Source organism: Nothobranchius furzeri, chromosome 10, assembly GCF_043380555.1.
Source record: "Nothobranchius furzeri strain GRZ-AD chromosome 10, NfurGRZ-RIMD1, whole genome shotgun sequence".
Taxonomy (NCBI): domain Eukaryota; kingdom Metazoa; phylum Chordata; class Actinopteri; order Cyprinodontiformes; family Nothobranchiidae; genus Nothobranchius; species Nothobranchius furzeri.
The window spans coordinates 42,612,820-42,632,847 of record NC_091750.1 but is presented as its reverse complement, the minus strand read 5'-3'; the positions used below and the strand labels follow the sequence as shown (position 1 = coordinate 42,632,847).

The 20,028-nt window shown below is 41.3% G+C and overlaps 1 protein-coding gene across 1 annotated transcript in view; it reads right to left on the bottom strand.

The window, feature by feature from the left end:
- Nucleotides 1–1,013: 1,013 nt before the first annotated feature.
- Nucleotides 1,014–20,028, bottom strand: part of gdpd5a (glycerophosphodiester phosphodiesterase domain containing 5a) — a 60,751-nt gene continuing 41,736 nt past the window's right edge. The window contains exons 12-17 of the mRNA XM_054730450.2: nucleotides 19,840–19,985; nucleotides 17,616–17,763; nucleotides 17,043–17,125; nucleotides 12,197–12,211; nucleotides 10,649–10,761; nucleotides 1,014–5,201 (exon numbers count right to left, since the gene is read on the bottom strand). Of these exons, the coding sequence (XP_054586425.1) occupies nucleotides 5,110–5,201; nucleotides 10,649–10,761; nucleotides 12,197–12,211; nucleotides 17,043–17,125; nucleotides 17,616–17,763; nucleotides 19,840–19,985 (597 nt within the window). The 3' untranslated portion in view covers nucleotides 1,014–5,109. The remainder of the gene's footprint in view (nucleotides 5,202–10,648; nucleotides 10,762–12,196; nucleotides 12,212–17,042; nucleotides 17,126–17,615; nucleotides 17,764–19,839; nucleotides 19,986–20,028) is intronic.

Here is a 20,028-nt window from a genome sequence, read left to right as displayed (position 1 = left end):
TTTGTTGCCACATAAACTGGTCAATGATACATCCACAGTAAGCCTAATCACCCTAAGAGAATCCGCTAGATTATGGCTAATTTACTGCTGTTTCTTTACAACAGACCACAACGTTTTCTTTTATAAAACACACTTACTCTTTGAGTGTATTCTTACAATCAAATAAAGAAAAAACAAAGTCCACACAAACATACAGATGACACAGGTGGATGAAACTACACTTGCCATTAACATTCAACAAATACAATTTCCCACACACTGCAATGTAATAAATAATACTTTTCACAAGAGGGCACTGAATACCATTATAAACCCTAACAAAAACGTTAAATCTAATACAGAAAATTAACAGTCATATTTTTAGTGGTTATATTTTGAATATTGCCAAGTTATCTTCCAACAAAGATGAGTAAGATATTAAGTGTTAAAATTGTGAATCTGTGCATCAGTTGTCATTATCTAAACTAATAAACAAATTATTCATATTAAACTTACAAATCTACAGAGTTCACTGAATAGTGATTTTTGAACAGAGAATGTCTGAAGTTGGTATGGATAATGGTCAATTTCTAAAATAAGCAAGTCACAAAATAAAATAAAACAGAATTTTGCTCATAACACGTTTCTCTGCATCGTTTTATGATTATTAGTTAGTTAGCATATGCTGTTGTCACTACAGCACTATAGCCAGAGGGAGAAGCTCCTCCATTGGGGAAAACGAACACTGACATAAAGTCTGGTTCTATTTTCCCATCTTTAGTTGGCAACAACAGTATAATGCATGGACGTAATTTTCACTTTAGAAGTGGGGGGGACACGGGGGAGGGAGGAGGGGGGAGGGGTATCTTTACGGTATGCTCTAATGAGAAACAGACTTCAACACAAATTGTTGTTTTCCACTTGGTCCTAGAGCTCATCCAGTGTTAATTTAATATAGTGTAATATTGTTTTGGATGGTAAAAAGTGCAGGGGTCAAAACTTGACTTTGGAAAATGTGGGGGGGACATGTCCCCCCCCCCCCCCCCCCCAAAAAAAAATTACGTCCATGGTATAATGACACAAATTGACACAAAGGGGGCCCAATGTTTTCTAAATAAAAACGGGGGAGGGAATCATGGGCTCCTCTCCCCTCTTGGGCCCTGGGTAGTCAGGTCCACTTTTGCCCCCCAGTACGACGCCCCTGAGCGGCTCTGATCCGTAGCGCTGCAGGATGCAGAATAAACAGGATGGTGGGGACTTTTCATCCGCTTGTAGAGTTTAGTCTTTCTTAGTTTTACCATCATCATATATTTTTCTAGGCACCACTTGATCGTGAGACTGCTAGTCATTAGCCTTAGCATTAGCCAATCTGCGTGTAGCTGCACTTTTGATCCCAAACTTTGGACCGGTTCCGGTTCTGCCTTTGCTGGTTCCTTTATTTTCCTACACTGCATCTAGATGACAACACTGTGCGCCAGTAAAAAGCATTTTTCTTACACGTAACTTATTTTTGTTCAATAAAGTTCTGGGGAAAACAGTAATTAAAAGATGTTGCACCAGTGCAACATTTAAACATAAGACAGACACGCACAGACAGTTTTTTCATCGCACTGTACAGCCCTGCTCTGATATGGAAGAGCCTGGGGGACAATCAGGATGTCAATAGCACCAACCATAGATATGTACCAACTAGCGAGAAAAGCTATTTTTGATCTTCTTTGTCTGCAGCGGTTTTAGTGCTTTTCGGTGCACCGCTGCTGATACAGCGCCTCGTAGTGGCGCAACGCTGCAACTGCAGTTAAAATAAGATCCATATAGCTGGGGGCAGAGGGAAATCAGGCTGGAGCGGCACAACATTAGCTGGAGGCGGCCGCCACGCAAATTTGAACGCAGAAAAAACCCTGTGTAGTTAACTGCTGCTCTTGGCCTTTTGCACACACTGCTTTCATGTGTTGGAACTCTACGAGAAAAACGTTCAGAGCTTGGAGAATCAGCGGTCAGTGTGACACAAAACTACCAGTTTGACACTCAACATGTAAGACAAAGACAGAAATCTGCAGATAAATCTGCTGGTGACAGCGAAGTAACTTTTAATGACAGCAGTCAGAAATTCAAAGTTGAAACATATCAAACGTCATCTTTTGACAGACTTTGTTCATGCTTATCCAAGCACAAAGAAGCTAACACACACGTGTGTGACCTCTTTGTTTTTTTTTTTTTGAGTGGGACCATCATGATTGTGAGGGTTGCTAAGTTCTAATCTGGGAAGTTCCTTGTCAGATGAACTTTTTCAGTTCAAGCACGTTGTGCAGCGTGAGACTTCACCTGTACAGCTGCTGCAAGCTCTTGACAGACATGGGACTTAAGACAACACTTCCGAATGTTTATGATGCAATAAACTGGTGAAGGTTCTCAGTCGTTCAGGTTATGGTAATCCAAAAGGGTTCAAATGATGGCAACTGAACTTCTTTGGTTTCTTGAAGACGTTTCTCTTCTCATCTGAGGAGCTTTGTCAATTCTGACGGGAATATGTGAGAGTCAAGCTTATGATCTGTAGCTGTCTGTTGTTATTTAACGAGGAGAAACTACTCTGGATAGCCCTCGTCTCCATCCCCTGATGAGTTGCTAGCCTCTATAGGGAGCCTAAGTCTACTTCCGCATCATGGGTCCCCAGAAGAACGAAAAAATGAATGCAAGTCGACGGGGCTAAAAATGCTATTTTCTAATCAGCTTTGCCTTATGCCATGGATCACACATATGTTGTACTGCAATTTAAATGAAAAGTAATGATGGGTGTTTCAACCACGCCAGTCACATACTTTGAGATTTATCAGCTTGTAAAAGTTCGTAATTAGCATGACTACTAACTAGAAATCGGCACGTTGCATATATGACGTCACCACACAATCTCCTCTCCCCTAGCGTAGCTGCTACTTACCAAATGGCCAGATTTATGGTGGTTCTTTCCTCCTGTGGGAAGTTTGCTGAACTTACAGCCCTTTTTCCTCAGTTTTCTGTGTCTGGTTCGATGACGTCACTTTCGTGAAGCGCATTTGTAATCCTGGACTTATTTTCACAGAAAACCTAAAATAGCATTTCCCTTTGTTGATAAGCGCGTTCTCGGTATCAAAATGTGTCTTTAAAATTCAGGGACATCATGTGTGAAATCCATGGCACGTAGCAAGCGGAATTAGAAAATAGCATTTTTAGCCCCATTGACTTGCATTCATTTTTTCATTCTTCCGGGGACCTGTGATACGGAAGTAGATGGGTGTGACTTAGGCTCCCTATTGAGAGGGTGTCATGTTGATGAGATGCAGGAAGGTGTGACCTAGACTGAAACTGCTTAGGAATGAGATTCAAAGCTGCATTATAGGTACTGGAGAGGTAAAATCTAAGCCCCTCCCCTATTTAAAGTAGGTTTTTCACATTTGACATAGAAAGCTTATTTTACTCCTCTCTCAAACCATCTATCTTCCCTGTCCAGAATCTGTACTTTGTCATCTTCAAAGGTGTGTCCCTTGTCCTTCAGGTGTAGGTGGACTGCAGAGTCTTGTCCTGAAGACGCGGCTTTCCTGTGTTGTGCCATGCGCACAATGTCACAGACACGGCTCTCTGCACTCCCTCTCTTAGCCATTGAACATGAACTTGTTAGTGGCCTTGATTTTGAATACATTATACATCAGTTTGCACAGTCAAAGTCCAGAAAAATGCCACTTCCACATTATTTAGGATTAAAAGTGTGTGTTTTGCCAGGTTTTGCAGTATAGGTTTTTATCTTGTCTTCTAGAGAGAAATTGTGTCACAGACACAGTACTAAGCTATTGGACATGAACTTGTTAGTGGCTTTGATTTTGAAGATGATGGTCCAGAAAGTCCAGAAAATTTTTTTTTCTAAGATGTGTTTGCAAAATGAAGGCATTTCAAATTCAAACATGTATATCCTCATTATTAAAGAGCAAATCACCCCCTACCAGAGTCTCACTCCACTCCCACTTCATGTTTGAAAAAATGCAACAAAGGCTGTTGCCTGGCAGACCGAAAGGGTGGAGCCACTAACAAATACACACACAGGCTCACAACGTCATTGTGACTTCATAATGTACCAGCTAACATCATAGTGTACCTCTTAGCCAATAGCAAAGGCAGATTTAAATTCAAATGCAGTGCAGAGTTTTTACCTGACGTCTGCACTGACACTGACAATTTTAGGCAGGATGTTTAAATATTAACTAAGATGTACTAAAGGGCCAAATTATTGAAAACACGTGTGTACAGTACACGTAAATGAGAGTGCCAGTATTTTTGGAAAACAGGGGAGGAGAAGACCAGGTCCTTGAAGGCCACAGCCCGACTGACCTGATGGACTTAAAGCTTAAAAACGGCTCGCCAGAGACAACATAGTCTACATTTTTGTGTTTCTTTACCACCATGGATGAATGATAATGATTCCACTGTGTTTCATTCGAGGTGCATCCTCATCTCCTCTCTCTGTCTGCCGTCCTAGCCCGATTCATCACACTCAAATTATTAATCGACCCAAGGCCAACCCGACCCGTTGGGCTTACTCCGTTCTAGCTTGGATCGTACGTGGGGAAGAGTCATAGGTCTCCTGTCCTGTCTAGACCTCCAGACGAGATGCGTTGGTGCAGCTTCTGGTTCTGATGGACTTATTTATGTACCTGTTGGGGGTGTCTTTAAAATCCTCCTGAACATTTTCCCCATTGAATAATATTGAAATGGGTTAAACTGTAAAAGCTGGCCTCGCTGTTTTATTGGGAATAAGTGTTGTTAAATAAATGATGGTTTGAAAGTGATTGCTTATTTATTCATTTTTGTAAACATGGAAGATACTTCCCTCCCTCTCAACTTAGTGGGTTAATTTGACCAGATTATACAGATGCTGATGTGTTTTGTTTTCATAGCATCATATTTGAGTGGATGTCTGATATGAGACATAGTAGTGCATTTTTAGTCCTATGAAGAATTGAGTATATTTACTGCATATTACAGTAAAATATTCTGTATGTGACCATGGTATGGTGATCCTGGGGTCTTGATAATGGGACCCTTGAATATTGTTGCTGGGGTACAACAGAATGTTAATCTGGCTCTGGCTGTGGGTTTAGTTCAGTGACTCGATCCTCCATCAGAAAATCTCACACGACTGTTTTCAGGGTACAGAGAAAGTTCCTCAGAGCTTCCCAGCCCATTGTCAAGATCTGAAACAGACAAAACGAAAAATCAATTGTGACTTTAGGTTACTTTATTGTGAATATTTAGCTACAGTCAAATGGTATCTACAACGGTGTTTATCCTTCATAATGAAAGCCAGCAGGGTGACGTCTCAGATACTGACTGATGCAACTGTAAATAAACCCTTTCATGAAATTTTGATACTATTCAGCCACAGAAAAATGTAATTGACTTGTGATTATTTGAGCTGTTTTGTTGCAGTTTTATGTTTGGAACCATTTTAGACTTTTTCCCTAGAAACTGCACTTCTGGAGCTTAAATAAATGAAATTAAAGTTTTAACGTGTTCAGTCCCAACTTTAAAAATATGTTTTGGGTACAATCTCACACATTGAGTACAGAGCTGCTAAAAAGTACTTGACCCATTTTTTTTGCTAACCACGCCCCCTGTCCCGCAGAGCTCCATGCAATAGGAAACTGAGCACCGGCCTGAACTAACCAATAGCGTTAGACTACCACTTACTTGTTTCAAATTTAAGGAATACCTCGGCTGATGCAGAGTTGATGAACTTTTCACAGACAAGTAAGTCTAAAATATAAATATATGAGAACACAACATGACATGAGAATAATACTTGTAAAACAACGTGTTTTAGCTCTGTTTGTCGGCTACAGAAGCACATTTATAAACAGAAATGTGAAGTCACCATCTTAAACAAACAGAGGAATAGACTTTTTGTGTGATATGCTTGTCAGCCACTAGATGGTGCCATCGGATAAGAGAAATACTCCGGAAAGAAGCTTTAACGACATTCAAGTCATTTAGAACAGAGGAAAGAGCCGCAGCGAACTCCGCTTCGGTCGCCATGTTTATGACAAACTCGGTGTTGTGGTGTGTGACGTACGCTACTCAGCGCTGATTGGCTCGGATAGAAATCTCAGGGGGTGGGGTTATTTGAATAGGAGAGTTCCCAGACCCTTTCTCTGTGCAGAATTAAACAGAGGAGGAATCTGGCAGGCCAGGCTAGGATCTGACGTCGTTTATGAGAATTAGTGACCTAACTGCTCTTTCTGTCTCGTCATCTTGTCTCAGGATCAGGGATGATAGGGTTTCGGCCGTTCTCTGATCCAACCCTGCGTTCTAACCCAAAGAGCATCACAAGTTTTGAGGTCCTGAATCACTTCTCTGGTGGGGTTTTCCTTCCCCTTGTGTGTCAGAGTAAAGCTGGGGGGATACTGTGCAACTTTTTCGCTCGTAGCACTCAGCTTCACCTCAAACTGTACGACTTCCTTGCAGGGCAGATCTCACGAGCCATGTGCTCACACTGTACGACCCAGTTCTCGGTTGCGACCTGACTGCTCACACCGTACGTCTGGTAGCAACACGTCGGACCTACAAAATATGCTAAAAATAGCGGTTTTTACACAACATGTCAGACTTTTTTGTCTTGTTTTGCCTGTTGTCTTTCGGGAGTGCTGCAGGAGGACACACAGGGAGTTATGGGGGTTGGATGATGAAAACAAAATAAAGAAAGTGTTGAACAAAGATTTTCGATTTCTCCAGACCTGTTTTATCACATAAAAGCAGTTTTGAATTACATCTCAATCTGTGTGTTGATGAAACCAGGCTGCAGGGTTCAGAAAAAGGTCTGTGTGTAAAATGTGTGTGCGTGACTTGACTCCTGATCTCCTGATGTCGTAAATAATGAGTGTGTTTCACTAATCTGCTATTCATGGCAAATATATGTTGTAGTTTTAGCCTTTTACTGACTTTTATGGGAGTAGTCCAGGATATGATAAGAATTTCAGGGACACCCATGTCAGGAAATTGTTTATGGTTGACTTGAGCAGACCTCTGAGTTGGAGAAGAGGAAGGAGGGGAGTGCGCCCCCCCATTTGACTGATGACCCACAAAGAAGAAGGGAGCTGGAAGGAGTCAAGTGGCTGGCAGAGCGCATCCGAGGCGGGAGTTGTCATGGAGACGAAAGGGGGCCAGAAGGAGGGTGTAGTGAAGCGATAAAAGTTGGTTCGGGGGCTTAAAAAAGTTCTTGGGGAGTTGTTGGTTGTTGTTCGGAGTCTGTACCGGTTCAGTGTTTTTGACCCGCTGCGTCGGGAATTTGGAATAATTTTTTACTTCATCATATAAAATAAAAACTTTTGTTCCTTCTTATAAGGAGCTTTAAAACGGATCTCCTGCCTGGGGTCTCCTTGGTGTCACGTAACCGCAGAAAGGTGAGGTGCTGGTTCCTTTAATCCCACTCCAAGAGGTTCATAACACTTAGTTTAGAGTCATTAACCTGAGCACTACATAAGCTGCAGGTGACTAAGGTGTGTTTGGGTTTGAACAGAGTCTTCCTTTGAGCTGCTAGTAGTGTGTGTGCCATAATCTAAACCTAGGTTAATGGTGATCGCTGATCAGCTCATATTAGTGTGCAGGTCAACTGGATAATCACGCTCACGCATAAATAGAAGTACAAGTCAACCCTGAGACGTAGTGTTTATTAAAGAGTCAGCTAGCTTGGGAAGATGGCTTGTAACATGGCGCCCAACGTGGGGCGGTGATTTCGCAGTTGTGTAGAAAGAAGCCTGTTTGTGAGCTTAGAAAGTCCGGAACTGGGAAATTCTCCGCACGGGTGGACAATTTGTCCTTAAGGAGCCGGCTATATTGGTCAAGGGGCCGCTTAGGGAAGCCTATGAGTTTTGATTCTGAAGTCCAGTAGATGGAAGTGTTTGGAACGCCCTGGTCTGATTAAATCGGTTCTGTGGGAGTGCGTTCCCTCCACCAAGTGCACACGGCGCGAGTAATAAACAGCATGGCAGCCTGCTAGTATTAGCAAAAATAAGCTAGTGCTGCTAACAACTCATGATTTTGTCAGTCAAATATTGTTATGGCCTCTCGAGAGGCATGCAGATGGTGAGCAAGAGGTGTGGGAGCTGGTAGCTCATGACTGCATCAGTACAAAAGAGAGAGGGGAGTAAATACTGACATGTCACTGGGTATAGAAGGCATTACAATTGATAAAATGAGGGACATTAAGGTTTCGGGGTCATAAATTTATTTATGGTATAAAATAACAAAGGCAGTTGCTATGGTAACCAGAGTAAACGATCATTAGTCTAAATACTCACAGAGATACAGCCAGTGCGTTACTGGCTGAGTTACAAATATTACAATTGGCTGATTACAGGACTCTACAATTATTCTATAAAGAAAGAAAAAAGAAAGAAAAGGGTCTTTTATGTAGCGCCTCTCAAGATAATCCTTATGTGAACTAAAATATCCAAGTGAAATTTGAAAAAGATCTTATAATTAAAAAGATGCAAGATATTAATAAAAGCAAGATTGAGGAGGACCAAAGTGTTGGAGCGATATGTTTCTGAGTATGGAGTTGGTATATGGAACAACCTGGAGTCAGAAATGAAAGAAGCAAAATCACTTACAATATTTAAAAAGATGGTTGAAACATACGATCACAAAATATAGCAAATAATCTTGTTTTTTTTTGGGGGGGGGGTGTTCTTTGTGTCTTCTCATTATATCCTGCAATGAATCATTGATGGTGTTACAAAACAGTCAATAAGGTATGAATTTATAAATTATTGGCATGTTTGACTGCAGCTCCTTCAGTTAACCTTATCAGACACATTTTATTTATTATTGATTTAACTACAAGTGTGAGAGAGGCAGATTATATATATGGTTATCTTTTAATCTGCTCCTTTTCATTCAGGTATTTGTAAGTTTTGTTTTATTCATTTTGTTACTATTTATTTAAAATAACAAAGAAATAAATGAAATAAAATTTAAAATAAGTTAACTACATTTTCTTATCACAAAAAAGCATTTATGGTTCATTTGTCAATCCTCATGTTTTACACAGAGTATTTCCAAATTTCAGGGTTTTTTAAATCCCCACAATAAATTTATAGCTATGCTGTTAGCACGTTGTTAACAGGCATGAAAATAAAACTCTTAAGCTAAACTGTTTTCCAAATGAAGGAATGCACTTTTAAATGAGGTAGTAGGTAAAAAAAAAAGTGCTGCTACCATGTGGTGACTAAAGGAATTACACTTTAAAGTCATTATTAATTTATTCAGACTAAGAAAGTGTGCCATAAATAATACATAATTAAACTGACACTGCGGGCTATGTGAAAACTGACCAATGTTTTCACATGTCCAATGTTCAGCCCACTGGCCAATCATGGCCTGTATAAGTGTATCCCACTTACAGGTATCCAAAATCTGTCCAACCAGGTGCGTTCCGTGCAGGAACATAGGAGCTCCCTTCTGAATGTTGTAAAAATTTCATCAATGGTGTTCGGTGACCAGTTGACCAGATCCATCATTTTAAAAGTTAACTCCAGAAAGAATCCAAAGATTCACTCTCAGAAAAGACAGGACACAGCGCCTAGGGAAAATAAGGGGCAGGAGCAAAAAGAAAAGCGTCTGCTTGCTTCCAGTGCCAGGAAGACGACAAATATAAGGGCGATGTAACCACAGAGGTACAGAGGTTTTCCAGCCAGAGGCTAATTTGCAAACATAGTCCATGGTTGGACATGTTGAGACAATAAGACAACAGCATTTGTCACCATCCATTCACCCACCCACCCACACACACACACACACACTTCTTTCTTCCCCTCTCTCGCTCCATGCTGCCGGTGAACCCCGCGGTGGGTCATCCCCACAGATCTGGGCGCTGATCTGAGTGAAGCTCAGCAAAAATGAAATAACTGGATGAATCTCCAACCCTATTTCATATTATCAACAAAAATGCAGCAAATCATAATTAAAGCTGCAGTTATTCCCTGCTGAAATAAAACTAAACTTCTATGAGCAACAGAACAACATGGAAAATGAACAAATGAATCAGGAAAGCAGGAAAAAATGTTTTCTTTTTACATTTTTTACTGCAGTTCAAACTATTTATAATTTTGTGTTTTCATCACATTTAGCTTGTATTTTATTTATAATTTCTTCATTTTCATTAATTTTGTGATCATTTTTGTATTGAATTGTTTAGAAAAATAATCATAACATAAAAATATTTTAGATATTTTGTACATTTTAAAAAAACTTTTGATTGTTAAATGTTATTTAAATGTCATTCTGTACTTATTATAATTATTTGTTCTGCTGCAATTAATCTGGTATGTACGGATACTCAAAAACAGTCATTTAGACATAAATAAACAGAAGAAAATAATTAATAGCGATATGTATCATTACTGCATGAGCTTTAGTGTAATCCCGATATAGGCTTTAGGCCCTATGGCCTATTCCTATAGCTCAGTATCTGAAAGTGAGATAAATTTCCTTTGGAGTTTGTGATTGTCGGTTAATGGGCTGACTGCCACAGTTGGAAATTACGTTACAGTAAACTAAAACAATCCTGTCTAACTAACTAACCCTAACCCTTTAAACACGTGGCTTCGTGCTAATGAATGAAACTGTGCCATCAGAACTGAACCTGAGAAAATGAGCTTCTCCTTCATGACGTTGACATTGCGACTGGGTCGTCGCGCCACAGCGCTCAGCATGATCTGCTCCGGGTTGTAGTTCTGGATCCCACCTATCCTCCACCTGTCCCAGCAGAATGGTTCAGGAAGACGAAAGCAAAGGGACACTTCTCATGATGAGTTACACGTGTTTCATGCTTGTTCAGTAGGGAGGTTAAGCCACTTTTGGCGCATGGGTCTTCGGAAGAACGAAAGTCAACGGTGCTAAAATGCTGTTTTCTAATCCGCTTTGCCTTACGCCCTGGATCACACATATGCTGTACTGCAATTTAAATGAAAAGTAATGATGGGTGTTTTGACCATGCCAGTCACGTACTTTGAGATTTATCAGCTTATATAAGTTTGTAATTAGTAGGGATGAGTGAATCCACCACTATCTGTATATGACCTCGAAGTGGGTGTGGTTTACATCAATACATTATTAAATCTAAAATTGATATAGGTTGATCAGAAGTTGCTATGTGTATTGTTTATTTAAAAACTATTTACAAAGCAGCCTCAGAATTGAGATTAAATATTTTTGATCACATTAGTAAAGGAACTATTACAGAACAAGTTTTTCAATTAAATCGGAACATTAATGTGCATGAATTGAGAGAGAGAGAGAGAGAGAGAGAGAGAGAAAGAGAGAGAGAGAGAGTGGAAACCCCAAGGTCAAAGTGGAAAACACCCCCTGAGGTGGTAGAGAATGAGTAAGCCAGGATCCCGTGGGACTTTCTGATTCTGGCCAGCCAGCAAAAATATGATGGGAGAGAGAGAGATGGGCCGGACGGACTGAGCTCCCGGCTGCAGAGTTGTGTGTAGGGAGGGGCGGGCGCTCTATGTGACTGTCCAATCACAGGGCGTGAAGACAGTCAGTTACCCAATGAGGATTTTCCTTCAGCACGATTACAGATATTTACGAGTTTTACTCGTTTCATGCTCGTTTTTTGTCAAAAGTGCTTTATCCGAGTATCCGGCTCATCCCTAAAAATTAGCATGACTACAAACTAGAAATCCGCACGTCGAATATGTGACGTCACCACATAATCTCCTCTCCCCTAATGTAGCTGCTATTTACCAAATGGCCAGATTTATGGTGGTTTTTTCCTCCTGTGGGAAGTTTGCTGAACTTACAACCCTTTTCCCTCAGTTTTCTCCGTGTCTGGTTCGATTACGTCACTTTTGTGAAGTCCTGGACTTATTTCCACACAAAACCTAAAATATTGTTCCCCCCCGTTCGAAAATAAGCCCTTTCTTGGTATCAAAATGTGTCTTTAAAATTCACAGACATCATATGTGAAATCCATGGCACAAAACAAGCGGAATTAGAAAATAGCGTTTTTAGCCCCAATGACTTGCATTCATTTTTTCGTTCTTCCGGGGACCCATGATCCGGAAGTGACTTAGGCTCCCTATGGCTCAGTTCACAAGTACACTGAGGGGGTAGAGGGCCTGCTGGCTCTAGGAAGCATAAGGAGAGACAGACAGACAGACTGGCTGAGGCAGATGCCAGTTACCTGATCATATGATAGCTGACAGATGCCAGGAAGCAGCAGAGCATAGGGCAAAGAGAAGACAGGAGGATATTAAGATATTTGAAGCACAGAAGACACAACGGCACAACACTGACAGTTTTAGGCAGAAAATAAAAATTTTAACTAAATTGCACTAAAGTGCTAAACTATTGTCTGCAGCATGACTAGACACACATTTATATAGTTTATCAGAAAAATAAGAAGTTGATTTGAAGTGACTTGCTCTTTAATAGCCTTACAATCAGTTTTGCAACAAAGAATAATAAACCAAACACAGGAGGGCAGGGCCATGCTGACTCTGAAACAAGTCTGTCGAATGAAAACATGCAACCACAAACCTAATGAAATTCAGTCATATCAATAAATCTAACATATCCAAGTGAAAAGGAGAACTGCTGCATCCAATTTCACCAGAAGCTGAACACCAGATTGAGTGAGCTGAGAGGCGGTGTTGTGCCCTCCTGATCTCTTCACTACTTCTCAGGTCTTCTGGACTGTGACGAAGAGCCTGTTTGACCTGGAGCTCAGTAATGTTTACATGTACACCCACCCCCAGTTTAGGAAGCTGTGAGGTCATTAGCAGCAGGGCTAACGATGTTTCTGCACACTTCAACATTAGACTGAGAGAACCATGCCATAATCCAGTCAGACAAACCTTTCAGCACTCTTTTATTCCTCTGGTAGATCCAGTAGAGGTGTTTGTCCTGAGAAAGAGATCAGTGGCAGCGCCTCTGTTTGTTTCTAGCTAGTTTAGAACCAATGGTGAAGATTTTAGAAGAGCCTAAAACAATTAAAACCACTACTGTAAAGGTACTGGCTGTAAATATCTCATATTTCTAAAGCTTTTACATTTTACTCACAGCTTCAAGGTGAATACAATGGAACTAAACATTTAGCCCATTTCAGCCTCATCCACATTTCCACTGATCCAACGGAACATCTGAATTTGAGTAATCTGGCAGTATAATTCATGGTCAGATCACAGCTACCAGGCACACATAAAAATAAACACCTATTTTATTAATAAACTACTTAATTATGCAGCAAAGACACCAAGTGGGACAGGTTATTGATTTTTGTTGTTGTTGACATTTTAACCCCTAAAACTCATTGAGCAACTGCAGCACCGGGCATCCAGATTAAAGGTGCTGTAATGAATACTGAAACAAGCTAGGCCCAGCTAGCTAGCTTATACAAGCACGGTCCAAAACTCTCACCCCTCCCGTCGGGTATAGAGCTCCAGTCCCCACGTGACTCTCAGTTAGTAGATGCCATATTGGCAGGCAAAAAAGGTAAACAAACACGGATCGTAAACATGAACATGAACGGGATCGGCTTGGATTTTACTTCGTCTGAGTTTACTTCACACTTTAAAACCGAAGAAATCATTTTACATAGTCAGAAATGAAATAGACTAAACATCTCCGACCCTTACCATGCCTCTGGGATACTTTTTAAAAATGCCAGAAGCTGTCGGAGCGGACTTCTTACCGGACCTGGCCGGGGAACAACCTTGGGATTTCCCCGGAGGAGCTGCCCCCGTAACCCGACTCCGGATACGCGAATGAAAATGGATAGACAAATAACAGATTTACACGTAAGTAGTTTAAATAGAGTGCTGTGCTGTTCGAATGTATAAACTGAACGCCAAGAGAAATCACTAGTTTGATTGTTTTCCGTGAATAAAATAAATATGTCAGGCAGGAACATCTCAGGATCTGTCTGAGATCTGTCTCGGTGAGACAGATAATAGCAATCCAAAGTGCTTTTTATGTGTGATCTGATAATTGATCAACAATTGCTTAAAAAATAAATACAGCTTAGCCAGTTATTTGCTGTGATCATAAAACACGTAAACGAAAGCACGCAGATATCACGAGGCAACGTTTTACGTGATGTTTACTTGTTGCTATGAGTAATAAGACAGAAAAAGCCACGCCAAAATAAGTTTAGGAAGCCCACTAAGAATCGTAATAAAAGCATTTATAATAAACACCATACACAGTTGAGGAAACGTTGGTTTAAGTACCTGATATGAAGTGGTCGCTGCATAAGTGAAAACCTTTACTCTCGGGATCCCACAGTTTCATTTTAGCCCGGTCACTAGCTCGCTTTATTACAATGATCCAACGTTTGCGGCCCTCCGGATCTTGGGAAATCCTGTAGATGGCTCATTCCTTATGTCGTCCGTGTCTCTTCTGCATCCTGGGGCACAACAGGAATCTACCATATTTCCTGTCTGATTGAGTTTTCTGACAATAACAAATAGTCCAGGTGCCGGCTTCTGCATGACAATATGGCGCCGTTTCGATTTGAACTGTTGCATGCCGGGAGAAGTGACGACAACTCCCGGAGCTTTATAATCCTTAGGCCACGCCCTTCCGGATACGTGAACGCGCTCTGCCATGGTGAACAACAGAGAGCAGAACACCTGTCGCAGTTCATGTGAATCAATATGGCCGAATGACCGGTAAGTGAAAAACAAACAATATAAACATCTAACATGAATAATTTATTTGAACTATTCATATGGTAACAAAGTATGTTTTAAATGTTTATTTTGGGATTATTTTCATCTTCAAGAGTAATAAATAGCATGGTAGCCTGCTAGTGTTAGCAAAAATATGCTAATACCACTAATAGATATCTGACAGAACAACTCCTATGATTTTGTCAGTAAAATATTTTTGTGGCCTCTTGTTTTGTAGTTAAATGGGTTCTTTATTTTTCCACATCAGAGTTTAGTTTAGAATAGAGTTAATTTATTTTGGTTATTTTCTTCCTGTGTGCAGAACCCATTTCACTGTTTGTGAAGAATAATTTGTTGTATTACTTGGATACAAACTCAACTTCACCAATTGTGAGTTCACCACAATGATAATCATTCAAAGCATCCATATACCAACATATAATTGTATTGGGTGTAGTGTTATTACTCTTTTTACATTTTTATTCATTATATAAAGACAATTAGTAAAATAGCTCAAATGTATTTGCAGAGAGCTCTACACTTTTTCAGACATTCCACATTGGGAAAGTAAATATTATGTTCAGGTTGTTTTTACCACTCTTCATTAGCATGTAGCAATTATTAACCATCATCTTCTTTTTCTAATCTTAAATAAGATCCCTGAACTTGGAAACATCCCAGACTGCTGGAGAGCTGTTGAACACCTGACACAAGTCTCTTGTTTGACATCATGGATGAAACATAACTCAGTGGCTCCTCCTGCGTCAGATGCACCTAGTGTATTTGCACAACCAGTAGAGAACAGCAGCATCCTCAAATGGAAGTGTACATTTTGCAGAGAGGAAGCTCCTGAAGGAGCATCCGTGCAGAGGGACATGGTCACAGGGTTGTAACACCAAGCTACTGTGTCTGGAGAACTGGGGAGAGATACTCAGGCCCTGTAACATCCAGAAAGGGTACATTTTGACCTATATATTGACACGCATAGTGACCGGTCACCTACAGAAATAATTCACTATCTAGGTGGAGTTGCTATCTTCTAACACCCAGAACATTCTGCAGTGCTTGCTGACAGTCCATGAAGACAAGATTGTCAAACGTAACTCAGACAGCTGGATTCCACACTCTGAATGAAAAGTGAACTTTTACAACTCATGTTTGTATAATCTGTGCCTAATTCAAAGTTGAAGTTGAAATGAATATTGTTGTGCTTACAATGATCCGTTTATATTTTATGATCAGTAATGTTTGATTTAACAAGTTAATCATTATCTACACTCATACACAATGTTCATTAGATGCAAATTAAGGTTAAGGTCATCTCACATAAAGTAAAGATTCTTTATCCACAGAACTAGAACAGCTTGTATCTGAAAGGTGTTGTTTCTGAGGGATGTTTGGTAACGCCGACAAACATGTCAAATGCTAATTCGCAGAAATGATAAACTAGATTTAAAACTAGAGTGACTTCCCGAGTTATTCAGTTTCGAGTGGAACTCCGAAGTGGCCAATTCGGAACCAGCCTCTTTTGAAACAACTCTTTGACATACAGTCAAACCCTGTTTGCATGCTGCAAACTGACACAGCAAGACTCCTTAAGAGTCCATTCTTAGACGCAACAACCTTCGTGCCTGTTGTGACCTGGAGACATCTCTAGACTGACCTGGTCGCATTGCGGTTAATCTATGAACTAGTGCTGAACGATACTGCAAAATTTGGTATTGATCCAATATCAAGTAAATACAGGGGCCAGTATTGCTGATACCGATACCAATGACTAACCCTAACCCTAACCCCACCCCAAAGAGGCTTGTTCCCACCCAGTTCTACATTGTCTTTCTATTGGCTGAGCGGTTGCTAGGAGATTGTACTTCCAAGTTTTGAACGAGAGCAGAAAAAATCAGTGAGAGCAAGGGAGCAGACTTGTGGGAGGAGTTTTGATCCGTGCAGAGAAAAAGCTGTCACGTGAGAAGACAATACCAGTGTAAGAAGGTTAAATCTGAGCGCAGAAACAAAGATTTGAAGGAGAACAGAGTGAATTTGAAAGAGGGCAGACATGTTGAGTGCAAGCATTACAAGTTTTGAGAGCAATAATATAAAATCTTATTCTCAAATTAAAAAGTTGGTCTCTTGATGTGAAATTCTGCTCTCAAATTGAAAGTTCAAGTGCTCAATTTCTGGCACTTTAATTCTTCCATATCTGAGGAGCTTTGTCCATTGTAACTGGAATATGGGACAGTCAAGCTTATGATTTGCCTTCATTTGAACCCTTTTGAAGTGGGGGACGTTGTTTGTGATATCTGAATGAAAAGCCAGAGCTGTGGTTTACATCTGAATCACCGGTAAAACTTAACTTACTTCTGAAAAAAGAAAATCCCCATGACAACAGTGATGGAGACGAGGTCTGAAGTGATCCAGATGAAGTTGAAAGCACTGTGACTCTGAAAGGAAGAAAAACAATGCTAGCTTCTTGTTACTGCCACTAGAGGTCCCTGTAAAGACAGAATCCTGCAGCCCAACTGGTCTCCACCTTGCCACACATGGATCCTGCCAACAACGCCAAATGTGGCAAGGTGGAGAAACAAGGGCCCGGGCGGGATTCGATCCCCAGACTCCCGGGTGAGAGTCACACACGCTAACCAGTCGGCCAAAGGGACATCCTCTTGGCCAAGTAGCCAGGGCGCATGATCAATCGGGACACTGTGACAGGACACTCACACAGCCACATTCCTCTTGAATCTTTGCTCTCGTCAGGAAAAAAGGATCTCTGTCTCAGGATTTTGTTGTCTGAATCCGTGCTGAGCTAATGTCTGCTGATTTCCTTCACCCTGAAGTCTCACTGGGTCCTCGTCATTCTCTGTGCTCTCTTCTTGTCTTCCTGTTTAACTGGGTGTGTGTGTGTGTGCGCGCGCGTGTGTGTGTAATATTTACCATGAGCCAGATAGGGTAAGGCACTTTTCGAAGGATCTGAGGGGCATCAGAGGACACAGAATGCACCCCGCTACACCACAGGAGGGAGTACAGCCACGGCTCATTCACAGGGTAGACCGTCACACTCACGTTATTGGTCAGATATTCCCTGTGGGCGGAGAGGGGTGGGGCGTGGGGGGGTGGGGGTGGGGGTATGTGAGCCACTCTCTCTTCATTACTTTCCTGACAACATTCACATCTTGTACATCCACTTGTTGAAGGGAAGTCAACAGTCTGGTCTACATGATAAAGGAGACCTGGGGTCTGGTAATGCTAACATGCTCTAGTGCTCCACATTAGCTACATCGTCCTAAAAACTCTTAATGCCATAGAACATTGTTTTCATCTGAAACACGGACTGGAACAGCACAGAACTTGTAATAAGTATGAATTAAATATTTCAGTGTTTATGTTGTGACAGGAGGTAGCATGTATAAACCTGCAGGCTGATCCAACTTTAGAGACATAACATGAAACATCCACTTTTTTATCCATTAACACAGTGTGTTTCACATTTTAAGTGTCTAAGTGAGCAAAAAGGCTTATATTATTCACTAGAGGTGCTATTTAGATATTCAATAATTAAGTTTTGGGCATATTTGTCTACCCGTTCAGTTTTTCAAAATACCTAAAACATCTGAAATTTATGTCGTCACAATAACTACCAAATATGGTCATGACCCTCTGGCTAAACACAGAGCAAATCCGCCATTTTTTTCTTCTCGCTAAGATTTTTGTAGTCCTATTGGAAAAATGCAGAATGTCCGGCTATTTTAGCCACACACAGCTCAAAATGGTTCCTCACTTTACGGAAGGGTGGTGTGGCAGTATTATAAAACCCAGAAGCTGCTGACACTACTGCTAAAAAAAACCAGAAGAAAAAAGTAGTGTGTTTCTGTGTGTGTGTGTGTGTGTGTGTGTGTGTGTGTGTGTGTGTGTGTGTGTGTGTGTGTGTGCGCGTATGACTACAAACAAATGCATGAGAGAGTTGGCAGCCTTGAAACAGCTTGATGGACAACTCTCCCCACATGTTTTAAAAATGCTAGTATAACGTTTCTGCTACGCTACATAATGATTTCTCTATAGAACTACAAAGCCCGACTGGGGGAGGATTGTGGTCTGCTCTGTGGAGGGGGGCAGAGTTTGCAGCTCCTTCTCCAGATTTAAGGAGACAGTACCCAAAAACGGCTCATTCTCAGACTCTCCTCAGAACTGGGGTAGATGAGGGGTCTGTAGAGCAACAATAATGAGGAAATCAGACCAAAGAACTGCAGTTCCACTGTATTTAGACCCCAACTGAATGACTTAAGCCCCCTTCAGACAGGCCATGAAAAACGGAAATGTTCCGGACTCTGTCCGTAAGACCTTTTTGTCTGAATACAAACATCCGGATAACGTGTTCCGGAATTTATCCAGACGAAGCCCCTAGTAACAGGTCCGGACTTGTTACGGACAGGGTGGCTGATTCAGACTGGTGAGGTAAAGTTCCGGACAAGGGGGAGGGGGAGGAGGAGGGGACCGGGGGGACGCTGTGCGCACCTAGATAGCCCGCTGCTGTAGAATGCGGCGAACCACGGCAGCTCGCCTCCTACGGTACCGTCTAGACGCGCGACGGAGCGCTTCACACTGCTTCAGTGATTCCTTTAACCATTGAGCTTCATCATCCAGGTCTCTTATGCATCTTCGTGTGCGCAGAATTAAGCTTAAGCGCCTCGTGATTTTTATCTTGAGAGGCGCTATAGAAATGATATTTTCTTCTTCTTCTTCGTAACATAAGTCAGATTCTCACCACCCCACCCCACCCCACCCCCCGCCGCCGTCAGTCATCTGGAACTTTTCCCTGCTGTGTGAACGCAGCCGAAAGGACAAGTTCCAGTACAAAAGTGGTGTGTCTGAAAACACAGTTCCAGTTAAAAACCGGATTGAATTGTCCACAAATGTTCCAGAATGTCTATCTGAAAAGGGCTTTAGATGTAAAAAGGAATAACTTAAAAGCATGTTAGGTCTCCTTTAAAAACATAAGACTCCAGAGCTGTAACTGAGCTGATTAAATGTCCACATTGATGAGTTAAAACTTCTAATTCTGATTCATGGATATCATTAGTTTATCCAAAAGCTCCTCTTAGCTCCTGGTTCTGCTTCTGAACCTTTAGCCAGTTGCTGAACAGTGGTCGTTTAAGCTCACCGTATGTCCCGGAGGCTGATCTTTCTGTAGTCGAGTGTCAGACTTGTAATTCCTCGCTGCCTTATCTCATCCAGGGACAGCTTTTCATTTGTGGCCTGCTGAAGGCCTCTCACCCTTCCCCTGTCGGTGTCGGGGGCCCATGTCACCTGGCAATGACAAGCAGGACAGATCAATTTTACTAAAAATATA